General features: G+C 42.4%; 3 protein-coding genes across 3 annotated transcripts; all 3 read left to right on the top strand.

Moving 5' to 3' along the window:
• The first annotated feature begins 1,688 nt into the window (after nt 1-1,688).
• On the top strand, nt 1,689-2,615 carry LOC119025955 (olfactory receptor 11H2-like). Its single transcript, XM_037109986.1, has one exon. It carries the CDS (start codon nt 1,689-1,691, stop codon nt 2,613-2,615), a length of 927 nt encoding a protein of 308 aa, XP_036965881.1.
• A 9,159-nt stretch (nt 2,616-11,774) lies between these two features.
• LOC119025956 (olfactory receptor 11H2-like) lies at nt 11,775-12,701 on the top strand. The gene has a single exon (XM_037109987.1). The coding sequence runs from the start codon at nt 11,775-11,777 to the stop codon at nt 12,699-12,701; it is 927 nt and encodes a 308-aa protein (XP_036965882.1).
• Nucleotides 12,702-15,760: 3,059 nt separating this feature from the next.
• On the top strand, nt 15,761-16,687 carry LOC119025969 (olfactory receptor 11A1-like). Its single transcript, XM_037110017.1, has one exon. The coding sequence runs from the start codon at nt 15,761-15,763 to the stop codon at nt 16,685-16,687; it is 927 nt and encodes a 308-aa protein (XP_036965912.1).
• The last annotated feature ends 260 nt before the right edge of the window (nt 16,688-16,947 follow it).

The raw sequence follows: 16,947 nt of genomic DNA, 5'->3' as shown, positions 1-16,947 counted from the left end.
AAACTAGATGCACAATGGCGCTCTTGCTTGCAGTGATTTCAGAGGAAAGACGCTGCCGCTGCCGTTCATCTACTTCCGGCTCACGGCCCCGGGAAAAATCTCGCGCCTGTGCAGAATGCAAAATCCGATCGGATCTGCTGGAACGTATACATGCAGGAGTCATGAGACTATCAATCGAATAATCTGGGTGCTTTAATTCGACTATTAGAAATCCGATCTGGTCCAATTTTAGTCAGACTGAGGTGTATACATGCATTTTAAAGATCCGATCATAGTCGGACTAACACAGTAAGAGTAGGAGTAGGAGCACAGTAGGAGTGCAGTCTGTGTCAAAAAATTCAATTTCATCAAAGCAGCACTTCAGACATACGATCCATGCATGGTTCATTTTTAGACAAGATTGTTCTCACTAACTCTGATATGTTGTCTTCAGCAGTCCTTCAGCATTGACTAACTGGAAACAGCACAAATGGTCCTGCAATCCACAAAGTGAAATTCACTTCCCTTTCTGTGTGAACACAGCTAGCTTGTCAGCCTTAGCTAGCTTGGTAGCTTTCAGCTAGTTGGAACAAACATGCTCCAACTCTTTGCCCATTTTGCCCAGGTTCATGACGTGTCATGAGATTTACTAAGTGCCCTGCGAGCATCGTAGGCTCAGATGGTGAAAGCTGCAACGTGTGTGTCGCCTGTCTGCTCATTTGATCGGGTAATGTCATGTTTCCCTGCTAGCTTGATGTGAGAGACTGCTGCTGATACCTGTTTAAAGGAGGATAGTTGCCAGCTGCCATCTCTGCGACCTCTGGTTGTATATCTCAGGCAAACCCTCACACATACACAACCCCCCGATCACACATTATACATACAAATACAAATAGAGCTCTATAAAAAATAATTGAATGTACTTTTGCTGGCCAGCAGTTCATTTTTTTCTTTTTGCTACAGACAATTAAAGGACACCATTATAACTTTTGGACTGAAGACCGTTCGGGTTTTATTTTCATTTCATGGACTGAGAAATGGGCAAGTAATAACTTGTCAGGTACAATTCATACATGCACTTAATCAGAACTATAAGTCTCTTGTCAAAAGAGAATACATGTCATGTTGATTGTGTATTACATTTAAAGCCCAACGGGTAAAAGTTTGACTGTACTTGTACAGAGAACCTTTACTGTGTATAGCTTAATGAAAGTGTGGTTTGTATGTTTAGACTTCTAGTGTTACTTGAAGGATTATGTGAAATGCATTTCAGTCCAGCAAAGTGAAAATAAATCTGAATCGATAGTAAACTGCTGTCAGGACTGCATTCTGCTTATTGGTCAGATTAACACAGGAAGCCAAATAGCCTTGAGCTGTCTGACATGTTATGTAATCCGGGTTATTCTCAGGTTGTCAAAAACAGACATCTCAAATGTTTAATGAGATCCATGGAGGCTGAAGCAATCTAATAAAAAAAAAACATTACGCACACTGGCATGGTTCATTTTCAAAATGTTGGGGGGGAACACACACCAAATTCAATTCAAGGTCAGGTACCGTTGATTCAGTCAGATACTAAAGTACAGGCTGAATGTTGGAATCGAGAAAATGAGAGTTCTTTATAAATACTCATGTTCTATGTATTCTGATTCAATTTCTGTTAAATACATGACTGTTTTCATGCTGAACATTTAGTTATTTCAACATTAATGGATGATGAAGCTAATGTAACATATATAACTCTTAGTGGATATGTGGGAGTGCAGAAGTACAGATATCTGTATTTTCTGATAATGTTCACAGTATATATTCTTATACTCAGCTGTAATTTCACTATCGTGTGCCTCATTTGGATGCACAAAAACCTCCATGAGCCAATGTACATTTTCATTGCAGCTTTGTTACTGAACTCTGTTGCTTTCAGCACTGCTATGTACCCAAAGCTTCTGATTGACTTATTATCTGAAAAACAGATCATATCATATTCAGCCTGTCTCTTTCAATTTTTTCTATTTTATTCTTTAAGTGGTTCAGAGTTCTTACTGCTGTCAGCCATGGCCTATGACAGGTATGTGTCTATATGTAAACCTCTACAATATCCAACTATCATGAGCAAAACAACCATCAGTATTTTCTTGGTTCTAGCCTGGCTTCTGCCTGCTTGTCAAACTTCAGTCCCAGTAATACTGAGTGCTGATTTGAAACTCTGTCATTCGACTTTAAAGGGGATTTTTTGTAATAATTCATTTTACAATCTCAACTGTGTGAGTTCAAAAGCACGATCAATATTTGGTGTTTTTGCTCTGTTGAATTTGGGACTTTTCCCTTTTCTTTTCATACTTTTTACATACACCAGGATACTTATAATATCTTACCAAAGTAATAGAAATGTCAGGAAAAAAGCTGCACAGACCTGTTTACCCCACCTGTTGGTCTTAATCAGCTTTTCCTGTTTGTGTGCATATGACATCATTATAGTTCGAATGGAATCAGATTTTCCAACAACTGCACGTTTTATAATGACTTTACAAGCAGTTTTGTATCATCCGCTCTTCAATCCTATTATATATGGACTGAAAATGAAAGAAATTAACAAACATCTGAGGAGGTTGTTCTGTCAAGCAAAAGTAATCTGATGTATCCAAAGTTATGTTATAGTAATAGTGATGATAGTGATGCTAATGTGCAGTTGTATATTTTGTAATAATGATGCAGAGATGTGAATGTTTGACTTGAGGAGTCGTTTCCTTCAACAATGCTCTTTATTATTTGATGGGAACAGTATAGAGTATCTTCAGTTTGAACAATGTAGTGATGGATGTGATGGATGAAAGCATATCACTGTGAATTAACTCCCCAACATTTCTCCCACTTCTTTAATTTGAATTTTTTTGTTTGTTTGTTGGTTTGTTGGTGTCTTTTGTAAAAAAAAAAAGAAAAAGAAAAAGAAAAAAGAAAAAAAGTCTGGGCTACATTTAAGACTGTCACTAAGACAGACATATAAACCTTAGAGACTGATTTATTGATATTTTGAAGTGGGCAACACATATTATATTGTCTACATATTTCAGCCATATGAAACGTGGAGACAAGGGAAAGGGTGTGTGGGTTGACAAGATTGTTTCTGTCACCAACTCACAGCGGGTGAGAGAGAGACAGTGAAGCCTAGTCTCAGGCTTGTCATTCGAAAAAGCCTTCTGCATTACTTGTTAAACTCAAGACACTGCTGGATCCATGGTCCCTGGAGACACATGGAGCAGAGCAGCATAGTGATAGTCTTCTGTCCTGCTACAAGACGCAGGTGAAAAACATATAATACACTTAACCACAAAACATGTTGCTCAGAGCAGCCACACAAACTAAACCTGCTGTGGACAGTATTGGGCCGGTGGGTTTTAGAGTGTGCATGAGCTGCGGTATATGCATATTACTTTATTACTTTGTTTTAAAATTTTTATCTTTTTTCTTTATCTCACTTTTTCAGTTTTTGCTTTAGTTATTTATTAAGCTACATACTCTCTAAACATGCTTGTGTGGAGAGTTTTTGTTGTTTCGCTTGTGGTGGAATTGCTCCTTTTACTCTGCCACTCGACCATTGCTCAGCAACATTGCATTGTTTACTCTGTGGATCAGCTGATGGAGCTGAAGCTGGCCGGCTTGGCTACGGTGATGGAGGATATCCCTACTCAACTTTGGAAGAAAACACACTGGGGATGCAGAGGGAAAGAATCGCTATGGGAAAAGAAAAGGAGCAGAACATCGGAGACTTAGAGAGGAAGACAAACTAGCCTCGTCGCCCATCTCTTATCATGGGCAACATGATATCACTGGCAAATAAAATGAACGAGCTTACAGCGCTAACCCGGAGTCATCAGGAATACCGGGAGTGTAGTTTGATTCTCTGCGTCATGGTTACACGTGGATGTTCCTGACCACAATGTTTCCACCGAGGGTTTCCACACTGTCCGGGCTGACAGGGACTGAGAGTGATAAGCATAAAGGAGGGGGGTTTGCTGTTTATGTGAACGACAGGTGGTGCAATCCTGGTCACATTACCGTCAAAGACCGCATCTGCAGCCTGGATATGGAACTGGTAGCTGTGGGCCTTGGTCCTTACTATTTACCCCATGAATTCTCACATGCTATTGTAGCAGCTGTGTCTATTCCCCCATCTGCTAACCCGACGTCGGCAGGTGACGTCATCTACTCGACAATAGCCAGACTACAGACTGCACACCCAAGTGCCCTCATTATAATCTTGGGTGACTTCGACCATGTCTCCATTAAAAAGACACTCTTGAAATTCACCCCGTATGTGACCTGTAAAACCAGAGAGGAGAAGACCCTGGACCTGCTGTATCCTAATGCAAAGGACGCATACACCTCCACATCCCTTCCCCCACTGGCAAGATCAGACCACAGCTTGGTGCTTCTCACCCCCTGCTAAGTGCCTCTACTGAAGAGGCTGCCTGTGACCACAAAGACAGTGAGGACATGATCAGAGGACTGGTATGAGGCTCTGCAGGGCTGTTTTAAGGTGACTGACTGGAATGTACTCTGTGAGCCACATGGAGAGGACATTGCTGGGCTTACCAAGTGCATTACAGACTACATCAATTTCCGTGTGGATGGTACTGTCCCAGCAAGGACTGTGCGTTGCTACCCAAACAACAAGCCTTGGGTAACTAAAAACGTCAAAGCTATACTCAACCAGTAGAAGAGGGCTTTCAGAGGTGGCAACAGGGAGGAGCTGAGGGACATTCAGAGGGAGCTGACTGAATGGGAAGATCAAAGAGGCTAAGGACGGCTACAGGAGGAAGCTGGAGAGGAAACTCCAGCAGAACAACATGAGGGAGGTCTGGAGTGGTATGAGGACCATCACTGGTTTCAGACCAACTAGCAGTGGAGCTGATGGTAGTGTGGTTAGAGCCAGCGAGTTAAATCTGTTCAACAGGCAGCCCCTGCTGGCTCTCCTGCTGACCGTCTCCAGCCACCACCACTTCTGACCCCCCCTCTGCCTCCTGATAGCACCTCTTCCAACTTTATGAGCCCCTCACACCCATCCCCCACTCCTCACACCTCCTCTGGCTCCCATGCTACCTGCCCATCTCTTACTTGGACTCCAACTCTCCACCTCCTCGACCTGCACCATTTAGACCGCTACATGTTAGGAGACAGCTAAGCAAACTCCCTGCCAGTAAGGCTCCAGGCCCTGAGCCTGCGCCGAACAGCTCTGTGGAGTGTTTCATCGTGTCTTCAATATGAGCTTGAGCCTCAAGAGGGGTCCTGTGTAATGGAGGACGTCCTGCCTTGTTCCTGTACCAAAGACACCGCAGCCCATTGGTTTCTTGAACTACCAAACGGTGGCACTGACATCACGTATTGTAGCGGACCCTTGGCGTCAACTAATGAGGCGGAGAGATTCAACGGGTGCTTAAATTTTATTGTGTGCTGTAGTACCGTAAAAAATATGAAAAGGAAATACAGAAAGAAAATAAAGAGATTGGATTAAATACATGAAACATTTGATTTACAGTGTTCTAATACAATTTCCAAACCCTCAATACAATCAGTCCCATTCAATAATAAAAAAAGAGATACATTTATTGGAAAATGGTTACACGCATCGTTAAAACTTGATCAACCAAAAATAAATCTAGACACCCCAAGGATAAAAGTAATTGCCCAAAATTTGAGTTCCACACACATTGTTCCACTTTACCAAGGGAGCTAATTGTTTATGTTGAAGGTGTCGTTTTGAGAGCCATCTGCCTCCTAATAATAAGAAAACAAACTTAAGACAGACTGAAGCAACCAAATCAACATAAAGATGGAACATGATTACATTACACGGTTCAAAGCAAACTTACTCGGGGAACCACAAATAATCCAGACAAAGGAGAGATTTGTAACACAGATGCAGTGTCAACCCAGCAGAGATAAAGGTGAAGGCGATTGAGATGCGCACAGGTGAGGATGCACTCAGGAGAGCTTACAAGGCTCATAGTCTCCTCCCTTTTATACCTTGTTAAGACTGGCCACTAGATGGCAGTCCAAGGTGATGTACATGCTCAACAGACACAATACAGAGAGAGGCTGAGGTGTCAGCCTAAAACAATTTACTGTTTTTCACATATCACGAAGACCCGTGAGAGACTCATCCTGGATCAGCTCGGGCCTATGGTCAGGCCGCACCTAGATCCCCTCCAGTTTGCCTACCAGCCCCAGTTGAGGATATCATCATCTACCTGCTGAACCGTGTCTACGTCCACCTGGTTTGCTTTGACAAAGCATACATGAAAATTAAATACTCCTTTGACTAGAACAACCATTGGTTGGGGCAGGGCCTTTCTGCGTGGAGTTTGCATGATCTCCCTGTACTTAAGTGGATTTCATCCAAGGACTCTGGAAGCAAATAGTAAGAGAATTCCTCTTACCTTAGACAACTTTGTTAATCCCTTTGGGAGGTTCCCTCAAGGAAATTGAAGCTCCATGTCACACTAGCACTGTTACACACATATAGAGGATCAAGAAAGAAAAGACAACTAAGTACCCAACACCCAAAGTGTACACAGACATACAGTATCTGTTATGGTTATGTTATTATTGCACATGGTTATTGTATGTTGTGTTCATGAACAGTCCAGCATGTCTATGGTTGGGCAGGCCTCTCCTCCCTGTCCTTCAGTCTCTCTGTTTGCCTGTTTGTCCTCCTCCCCAGTGAGGTGTTGAACACTTTGATGGCACAGGGGACAAAGGTGTTTTTCAGTCTGTTTGTCCGGCTCTTTGGAAGGGGCAGCCTTTCGCTGAACCGGCTCCCCTGGCTGCTGATGAAGGTGTGCAGATGGTGGTTGGTGTTGTCCAGATGCCCTGCAGTTTGTTGAGGGTTCTCCTCTCTGCCACTGTCACCAGAGGGTCCAGCTTCATGCGGACCACAGAGACGGCCCACCTGACCAGCTTTTCAAACCTGGAGAGGTCTGCCTTTGTTGTGCTCCCGCCCGAGCGCACCACAGCATAGGAGAGAATGCTGGTGACCACGGACTGATACAACATCCATAGGAGCTTCCTGCAGATGTTGAAGGATCGCAGCCTCCTCAGGAAGTACAACCTGCTCTGAGCCTTCTAGTACCGCTGCTTCGTGTTGCTCGTCCAGTCCAGCTTGTTGTCCAGCCACAGCCCAAGATATTTATAGGTCTCCACAACCTCCACCTCCTCTGCTTCCAACAGAACTGGTTTGGGTCTGGGTTTGTCACTCCTGAAGTCAATGCCCAGTTTTCTGATACACCCTATGATGGCCGTGTCATCTGCAAACTTCTGGATGTGACACGTTTCAGAGTTTAGCAGAAGTCCACTGTGTACAGAGTGAAGAGGAGGGGAACAGCACAGTCCCCTGCGGAGCTGCTATGCTGCTGATTACAGTATTAGACGTGATGTCCTTCAGCCTGACATATTGTGATCTATCGGTGAGGTAGCTGGAAAGCAACCAGGCAGGGGTCCAGCCACATTCTGGTGAGTTTTTCTTGGAGTAAAAGGGGCTGGGTGGTATTAAAGGTACTTGAAAAGTCCAGAAAGAGGATCCTGACTGTGCCACTTCCCTTGTCCAGATACGAGTGGGTTCAGTGTAGGAGGTAGTGGATGGCATCCTCCACAGTGACCTCTGTTCGGTAAGCAAACTGTAGGCTGTCCTCACTGTGCTGTACCTGAGGCCTGAGGAGGTCGAGGAAGAGCAGCTCCAGAGTCTTCATCAGATGTGATGTGAGTGCCACAGGTCGGATGTCATTCAGCTCACTAGGCTGGTTCTTCTTTGGAACTGGAATGATGCATAATGTCTTCCAGAGGGAGGGCACTCTCCCGAGTTGCAGGCTCATGTTGAAGACCTGTTGAAGCGGTTCCCCAAGTTCAGCGCAGGTCTTGAGGAGACGGGGACGCACATTGTCTGGTCCAGCTACTTTCTGGGATCGGAGTTTCCTCAGTTCGCCTTTCACCTGGTAAGCTGTGATGCAGGGATGAGGCAGTGAGAAGGGGAGGGGAGGGGTGCTGCTCAGCTGCCGTGGAAGGGGAGGTGGGGGGCATGGAGCTGGAGCTGGTGTGAAAGAAAGAGGTGAGAAAAGTCTGAGGAGAGGTAAGGGAGAGAGAACAGGGTGGGGGATGGCTGTGGCCATTGGGGGAGGGGCGCTGCTGTGCTGCCTGGGTGGAGTACACACAGGCGAAAACAATCTTTTTTTCTCAGTCTTCCTCATCATCGTTTTAAGAATATTTATATCCACACGGATCCACTGAAAATGACCAAAAACGCTGTAGTTCGTATTCCAGGCCTATAGGTGGTGCTTAACATTCATCAAAAAGGAAGAAGACACGGAGCATGTGCATTAAGCTTGCGTGCTGTAAACAAACAGTAGACAGAGAAATCAAATACAACAAGAAGAAGATGAAAATGGCTAGTGCAAGGAAACCAGAATCTTTTGTGTGGACCGGTAATGAGGTCGAACTGCTGCTGCGACTCACACTCAACTACAAGGTATGTAAGTTGCAAGAAAGGCTCAATATCTTCTGCAGCATGAACACGAACATGTGGGCTGCCATTGTTGTTGTTATGAGACGTCGCGGAGGTCAGAGAAAAGAGGTCGAGGGGTGGGGCGATGGCGTCATGGTTTCGGAAAGTATGCAGATTCCCCATCCACATGAAAACGGGAGGGCTGCGTTTTCAGATTTCTCCACCCTGAGACCCATTTTCAAAAAAGTGCGTTTTCAGGATCCGTGTGGACGGTCGGCCAAAACGATGCAATACATGTGCGTTTTGGCAAAAGAGCATTTTCGTGTGGACGACCACGAAGTTATTCAGGTCATTCGCTCTCTCCACACCCTCCCCCCTCTGTGCTAGTCTTTGCTTTGTGGTCTGTGATGGTTCTGACAGCTGTGCTGCTTTCATCTCCTGTTTGTCTTTAGTCCTGAAGGCCTTGTTCTTCTTCTTAAGGATAGCCTTGACTCTCTGTGTTATCCATGCTTTGTTAGTCAATCGTCCTGTTCTTCAACCTGGTGAAAAGCATCCAGGATAGAGTGCAAGGTGACATGATCCAGAAATTATTATGAAGGCCTCAGGAAGTTGCATCTGCAGCGATTCTGTGACGCTGTGTATCCTTTCACAGGCAGCAGCTGCATCTGCTCTCAGAGGGATGTAAACACAGAGGGCGATCACATGACTCAACTCCCTCGGTAGATAGTATGGCTGCAAGGTAACAGCCAGCAGCTCCAGGGAAACACAAAACCGTCTTCATGGTGACAAGGCCGGGGTTACACCAATGATTGTTGACATATATGATGTGATGACCCCAGGGTTGGTCCTGCTCTGTCCTCTTTTGGCTGTTTGTGTTTACTTTGTTTCAGGAAGTTGATGGGAGGAGCTATGCCATCAGTGATGCAACACACCTGAGCAGGCTGGGCTCAGGTGTCTATAAATCAGACCTGCTGGATCCTCTCACTCTCTCTTCTGCTCTGACCGACCAACATTATTATTTGTTTCTATATTGGTTCCACATGCACACACACTCACACAAACAGACACTGCATACATACTGACGACAGATTTACATAATTATATTGCTTATTTCCTTTGGTTAATTAAAAACATGCTATGATGAGTCCCCCACCTTTGTTTTTGCCACATGCCTTTGCGTCCCTGTCGGCTCTCACTGCTGTAAATCCCTGCAGGTCCACGTTAGCATGTCAGAATGAACAAGCTGCACTCACGGTAGATCTGCTGGTTCTCCAAAGTGGCCATCTCGTCCATCTTATTCTGCAGTGAGTTGACATTCCCCATAATCATGAAGGGAATTGATGGTTTGAAGCGCCTCCGGTTGTCCGCTACCTTAGCCTTTAGCTTCGCCCAGCCTTACAGCCTCGGTATCTTCTCTGCAGCTCCGCTGGGATGTTGTGTCTCTTTCCCTGTGTGCTCATCATAAGACCTAGCAACTCCTGTGTGTCTTTTAGAGTCCACTGTATCCACAGGATGCATGTAAAATCTTTCGTGAAGAAGTGAAATGTTGGAATGGAAAGACAAAGGGTAAAAAAAATAGGGGAAGAAAAAGGTAAAAACAAAAACAGTGCCACAGAGTAACTGGATAAGCTGCCGTCTCCTACAGTGTCATCTTGTCCACTGTTATGCTGACGACACCCAACTGTTCCTCTCTTTTCCCTCATCCTCCAACACCCACGTTGCAACATACATCTCTGTCTGGAAGACATCTCCGCTTGGACAGCTGCACATCACCTCAAAGTCAGTCTTAATAAAACTGAACTCCTCCATCCCAGGAAAGACTGCCTTCACATGGACCTGTCAGTCACTGTCCAGGATGTCAAAGTGTCACCTTCATTGACGGTAAGGAACCTATGTGAGAATGTCCTATGCCTCCAACATCACTGCTGTGGCCCAATCCTTCAAATTCGCCCTCTACAACTGCTGTGCTGCATATGTGCTCAGTCCCAGTTCCGACAGTCCAGAGCCCTCCAGAGGAAATATGCAGGCCTATTATCTCTGGCAGATCAGCAAAACCCAAATTTAGCACAGAGCAGAAAGGAAGTCACACAACGAAACAACAACATAACATCTGGTCACTTTTCAAAATAAAAGACAAAGTGTTTGTTTTTTAGAGAGAAATGCTGAATAAATGCATCATGTTTCCAAACTCCAAATAATTCTTTAAATAATCATGATTATGATTTTTTTCCATAATTGAGCAGACCTACCTTCAAGGCCGTCAATGGAACTGCACCCATCTACCTCCAAACCCTGGTCAGACCACACGCCCCAGCACAAGTATTTCACTCTTCGACATCAGCTGGTCGGCTGGTACCGCAATCGCTCAGAGCAAAGGTCAACAAAGGTCGCTCAGCAAAGTCGCAACTCTTCTGTGTTTTGGCGCCTCAGTGGTGAAACAAATTCCTGACCAATGTCAGAACAGCAGAGTCACTTGATATCTTCAGCAAAAGATTCAAGAGTCCCTTGTTCAGACTTTACCTCTACTGTGCATAGCACAACTCCCTCCCACTCTGCTCCCCCACCAAAAAAACGACAGAAAAAACATATATGCACTTGTATGTTCTTGTCCTTAGCACTTAAATCATAGCACTTCTGCACATAAGCCACCCTTTATGAATAGGAACTACGATGCTTACATAAGGGCTTGAAGATTGTTTCTGTGTTTTTTTCTTTTTCACTCCATTGACAGTAACATGTTGTGGGTTCTTACTCGTGACAAATGTACTTACTGTAAGTCGCTTTAGACAAAAGCGTCTGCTATGTGCCCTAAATAAAAATGCAGCTAACTGGTCGTCTTCCTGTCCATCCAGTTTATTTTACAATTAAAAAGGTCATCAAAATATGTCAAACACTGTCAGTGGTCATGTAATGCAGTACGCAGTATTGTTGTTTAATGGGACACATGCACAAAACGGATTCAAACATTGACTAGAGGCCTACAGAGTTTGATGACAATCACATTAGCGTCTGCTTTGATGGAGCAGTTAATGAGATCCTTGGAGGGTGAAGCAATCTCATAAAAACTTTGCAGTCCCACATAGTTCATTTTCTGAATTTTGAGGGGTGAAAACACAACAAGACCATTTAAAGGTCAGGTAGATATGAATGAGTAAGTCATTGTAGCACAGGTTGAATGTTAATATCATGAAGTGAGAGCTTACATGTTCATTCATGTATGATGATTATGTGATCTGCCTGTTTGATTACTGAACATTTAAGTTCATTTTAGATAAATTATTTTCATTTTTAATAAACATTAATGGATGATGAAGCTAATGTAACATATATAACTCTTAGTGGATATGTGGAAGTGCAAAAGTACAGATATCTGTATTTTCTGATAATGTTCACAGTATATATTCTTATACTCAGCTGTAATTTCACTATCGTGTGCCTCATTTGGATGCACAAAAACCTCCATGAGCCGATGTACATTTTCATTGCAGCTTTGTTACTGAACTCTGTTCTTTACAGCACTTCTGTTTACCCAAAGCTTCTGATTGACTTATTATCTGAAAAACAGATCATATCATATTCAGCCTGTCTCTTTCAATTTTTTCAATTTTACTCTTTAGGTGGTTCAGAGTTCTTACTGCTGTCAGCCATGGCCTATGACAGGTATGTGTCTATATGTAAACCTCTACAATATCCAACTATCATGAGAAAAACAACCATCAGTATTTTCTTGGTTCTAGCCTGGCTTCTGCCTGCTTGTCAGATAGCAGTCCCAGCAATACTGAGTGCTGATATGAAACTCTGTCATTCGACTTTAAAGGGGATTTTTTGTAATAATTCATTTTACAATCTCAACTGTGTGAGTTCAAGAGCACGATCAATATTTGGTGTTTTTGCTCTGTTGAATTTAGTACTTTTCCCTTTTCTTTTCATACTTTTTACATACACCAGGATACTTATAATATCTTACCAAAGTAATAGAAATGTCAGGAAAAAAGCTGCACAGACCTGTTTACCCCACCTGTTGGTCTTAATCAGCTTTTCCTGTTTGTGTGCATATGACATCATTATAGTTCGAATGGAATCAGATTTTCCAAAAACTGCACGTTTTATAATGACTTTACAAGCAGTTTTGTATCATCCGCTCTTCAATCCAATCATATACGGACTGAAAATGAAAGAAATTAACAAACATCTGAGGAGGTTGTTCTGTCAAGCAAAATTAATCTGATGTATCAAAAGTTATGTCATTGTAATAGTGATGATAGTGATGCTAATGTGCAGTTGTATATTTTGTAATAATGATGCAGAGATGTGAATGTTTGACTTGAGGAGTCGTTTCCTTCAACAATGCTCTTTATTATTTGATGGGAACAGTATAGAGTATCTTCAGTTTGAACAATGTAGTGATGGATGTGATGGATGAAAGCATATCACTGTGAATTAACTCCCCAAGATTTCTCCCACTTCTTTAATTTGATTTTTTTTTTTGTTGGTGTCTTTTGTTAAAAAAAAAAAAAAAAATTTAAAGTCTGGGCTACATTTAAGACTGTCGCTAAGACAGACATACAGTATAAACCTTAGAGACTGATTTATTGATATGTTGAAGTGGGCAACACATATATTGTATTGTCTACATATTTCAGCCATATGAGACGTGGAGACAGGACAAGATTGTTTCTGTCACCAACTCACAGCAGGTGAGAGAGAGAGACAGTCAGTGCGTTTACATGCACAGCTTAGTCAGATTACAGCCATAGTTCCACTCTGCTGCTCAATCAGACAACTGCAATTATCACAGTATACATGCCGGTGAGAAAATCGAATTACTGGCCGAAGCATGTCATACCCCGGTACGATAGGTGGCGCTGTACCCATTTCAACTAGTGGTAACAGAAACACCTCCGACTGACCTCTTTACGTCACCAGTTGCCTCGGCATTCGAGAAAGATGACGTACAAAGAGCGAGACGAAGCTACATTTTTGTACATTTGGTATATGGTATACATGATCATTACACAAACTAGATGCACAATGGCGCTCTTGCTTGCGGTGATTTCGGAGGAAATCCGCCGCCGCCATCCTTCTACTTCCAGCTTACGGCCCTGAAAGAAGTCCCGAGCCTGCACAGAGCGCAAAATCTAATCTGATCCGATGGAACATATACATGCAGGAGTAATGCGACTGTCAATCAAATAATCTAGGTGTGTTAATCCAACTATGAGAAATCCGATCCGGTACGAATTTAGTCAGACTAAGGCGCATACATGCATTTTGAAAATATGATCATAGTTGGACTAAACCAGTAATTTGGTTTTCTTGAGTGTCATGTAAACGCTCTGAGTGAAGCCTAGGCTCAGGCTTGTCATTCGAAAAAGCCTTCTGCATTACCTGTTAAAGACACTGCTGGATCCATGGTCCCTGGAGACACATGGTCTAGTTTCAGGAGAAGACAGATAATGTAAAACATAACAGTAACAGCACAGACAACACTGAGTCAAAGCCCTGTGTGCCATTTCCAGAGCAGCATAGTGATAGTCTTCTGTCCTGCTACAAGACGCAGATGAAAAACATATAATACACTTAACCACAAAACGTGTTGCTCAGAGCAGCCACACAAACTAAACCTCCTGTGAACAGTAGTGGGCCGGTGGACCACAAGAATTATTAATACGTTATTACCAGAATAAACAAATGAAGAGCCAGTTACAGTCTAAAGGTGGTAGTGCATTGTACTGTAGAGCTCGGGCAGCATCTTTATGTCTTGACCAGACTGAGGCCAAGGCAGAAACTGATCCCAACCTGAACTCTACAGGAGTTCCGTGTTTTTTAACATCCAAACCTGAATCGAGCCCAATGCAGTTCATGCAAGCTGAAGCAGAGTTGGTGCTGCCCTGCCACACAGTCGTCACCATGGTTATAGCTTGTCTGCTTACCCTGATTCCAGATGTTTAGAGTGTAAACAACTGTGAGGGGGCATTGTTCTACACATAGATATTAAACCTTAAGAATATATTCATGTATTTTATATATATTATTACACACATACAGAACTGGAGCTGCATCCACGCAATTACTACTCCAATACAGAATTCACACGTTTGTGTAGTCATACAAGTTGAAAAGATTTAACTTTTAGCCAAAACTCTGCATGTGTGGTAGGGCTTTGCTGTTTCTTGAGTGAGGTGTGGTGGGTGGAGTGGAGCACTGGTCATCTCTGGAAGACAAAGTCAGGTGCAGAGGAGAATCCTCTGGACTGATAAACACCTGCAGTAAAAACTAATTCTGCTCTGCTCTAGAACATTTTACTGATGAGAGGAAAGCTTAGAGGTTAAATTCTAACTTGTAGCATTAAAAGGTTTATTTTTCTTCACTACCTGGCTGCAGCAGTGATTTGGTGACCTTATTTTTACGAAAGCACAGAGAAGAGGGGGAATGAGAAGAAAGTGAACCAGAGTCTCTGGTGAATTCTGAGTTCATTTAAAGGCTCAACTTTCTATGTAAAAGCTGCGTGCTGCGAGGTTTTCCAGAGCATTAGACGGGGACAGTTAAAACCCACTAAAGTATAGGGAGATCATACAAACTCCACACAGAAAGGCCCTGCCCCAACCAATGGTTGTTCCAGTGAAAGGAGTATTTCATTTTTATGTATGCTTTGTCAACATGGACACATTACAACTTTGATCTAATGATGAAAACTCTGAGGATTACCAAAGTTTTTGCAATTCATCCTGAGGGGAACATGAATGTCTCAGACTTCACTGCAATTCAGTTCAATACACAATTCACAAAAGAGAAGCAAATGGTAAGAAACCTAACTGGTCGTCTTCCTGTCCATCCAGTTTATTTTATAATTAAAAAGGTCATCAAAATATGTCAACACTGTCAGTGGTCTCGTAATGCAGTACGCAGTATTGTTGTTTAATGGGACACGTGCACAAAACGGATTCAAACATTGACTAGAGGCCTACAGAGTTTGATGACAATCACATTAGCGTCTGCTTTGATGGAGCAGTTAATGAGATCCTTGGAGGGTGAAGCAATCTCATAAAAACTTTGCAGTCCCACATAGTTCATTTTCTGAATTTTGAGGGGTGAAAACACAACAAGACCATTTAAAGGTCAGGTAGATATGAATGAGTAAGTCGCTCTAGCACAGGTTGAATGTTAATATCATGAAGTGAGAGCTTACGTGATCATTCATGTATGATGATTATGTGATCTGCCTGTTTGATTACTGAACATTTAAGTTCATTTTAGATAAATTATTTTCATTTTTAATAAACATCAATGGATGATGAAGCTAATGTAACATATATAACTCTTAGTGGATACGTGGAAGTACAAAAGTACAGATATCTGTATTTTCTGATAATGTTCACAGTATATATTCTTATACTCAGCTGTAATTTCACTATCGTGTGCCTCATTTGGATGCACAAAAACCTCCATGAGCCAATGTACATTTTCATTGCAGCTTTGTTACTGAACTCTGTTGCTTTCAGCACTGCTATGTACCCAAAGCTTCTGATTGACTTATTATCTAACAAACAGATCATAACATATTCAGCCTGTCTCTTTCAATTTTTTCTATATTACGCCTTAAGTGGTTCAGAGTTCTTACTGCTGTCAGCCATGGCCTATGACAGGTATGTGTCTATATGTAAACCTCTACAATATCCAACTATCATGAGAAAAACAACCATCAGTATTTTCTTGGTTCTAGCCTGGCTTCTGCCTGCTTGTCAAACTTCAGTCCCAGTAATACTGAGTGCTGATATGAAACTCTGTCATTCGACTTTAAAGGGGATTTTTTGTAATAATTCATTTTACAATCTCAACTGTGTGAGTTCAAGAGCACGATCAATATTTGGTGTTTTTGCTCTGTTAGATGTTGGACTTTTCCCTTTTCTCTTCATACTTTTTACATACACCAGGATACTTATAATATCTTACCAAAGTAATAGAAATGTCAGGAAAAAAGCTGCACAGACCTGTTTACCCCACCTGTTGGTCTTAATCAGCTTTTCCTGTTTGTGTGCATATGACATCATTATAGTTCGAATGGAATCAGATTTTCCAAAAACTGTGCATTTTATAATGACTTTACAAGCAGTTTTGTATCATCCGCTCTTCAATCCAATCATATACGGACTGAAAATGAAAGAAATTAACAAACATCTGAGGAGGTTGTTCTGTCAAGCAAAATTAATCTGATGTATCAAAAGTTATGTTATAGTAATAGTGATGATAGTGATGCTAATGTGCAGTTGTATATTTTGTAATAATAATGCAGAGATGTGAATGTTTGACTTGAGGAGTCATTTCCTTTAACTATGCTCTTTATTATTTGATGGGAACAGTAAAGAGTATCTTCAGTTTGAACAATGTAGTGATGGAATCAATTTGCTGCAGTTATTGAACAGCATGTTTTTGTGAACATCAACTGAAGCTTTGTTTATCAGTCACTGTCAGTG

The sequence above is a fragment of the Acanthopagrus latus genome, chromosome 9 (genome assembly GCF_904848185.1).
Source record: "Acanthopagrus latus isolate v.2019 chromosome 9, fAcaLat1.1, whole genome shotgun sequence".
Taxonomy (NCBI): domain Eukaryota; kingdom Metazoa; phylum Chordata; class Actinopteri; order Spariformes; family Sparidae; genus Acanthopagrus; species Acanthopagrus latus.
This window is presented reverse-complemented; position numbering and strand designations above follow the sequence as displayed.

Excerpts from the sequence above, each read along its gene's own strand:
- LOC119025955 (XM_037109986.1), top strand. The coding sequence starts at position 1,689 with ATGGATGATGAAGCTAATGTAACATATATAACTCTTAGTGGATATGTG.
- LOC119025956 (XM_037109987.1), top strand. The coding sequence starts at position 11,775 with ATGGATGATGAAGCTAATGTAACATATATAACTCTTAGTGGATATGTG.
- LOC119025969 (XM_037110017.1), top strand. The coding sequence starts at position 15,761 with ATGGATGATGAAGCTAATGTAACATATATAACTCTTAGTGGATACGTG.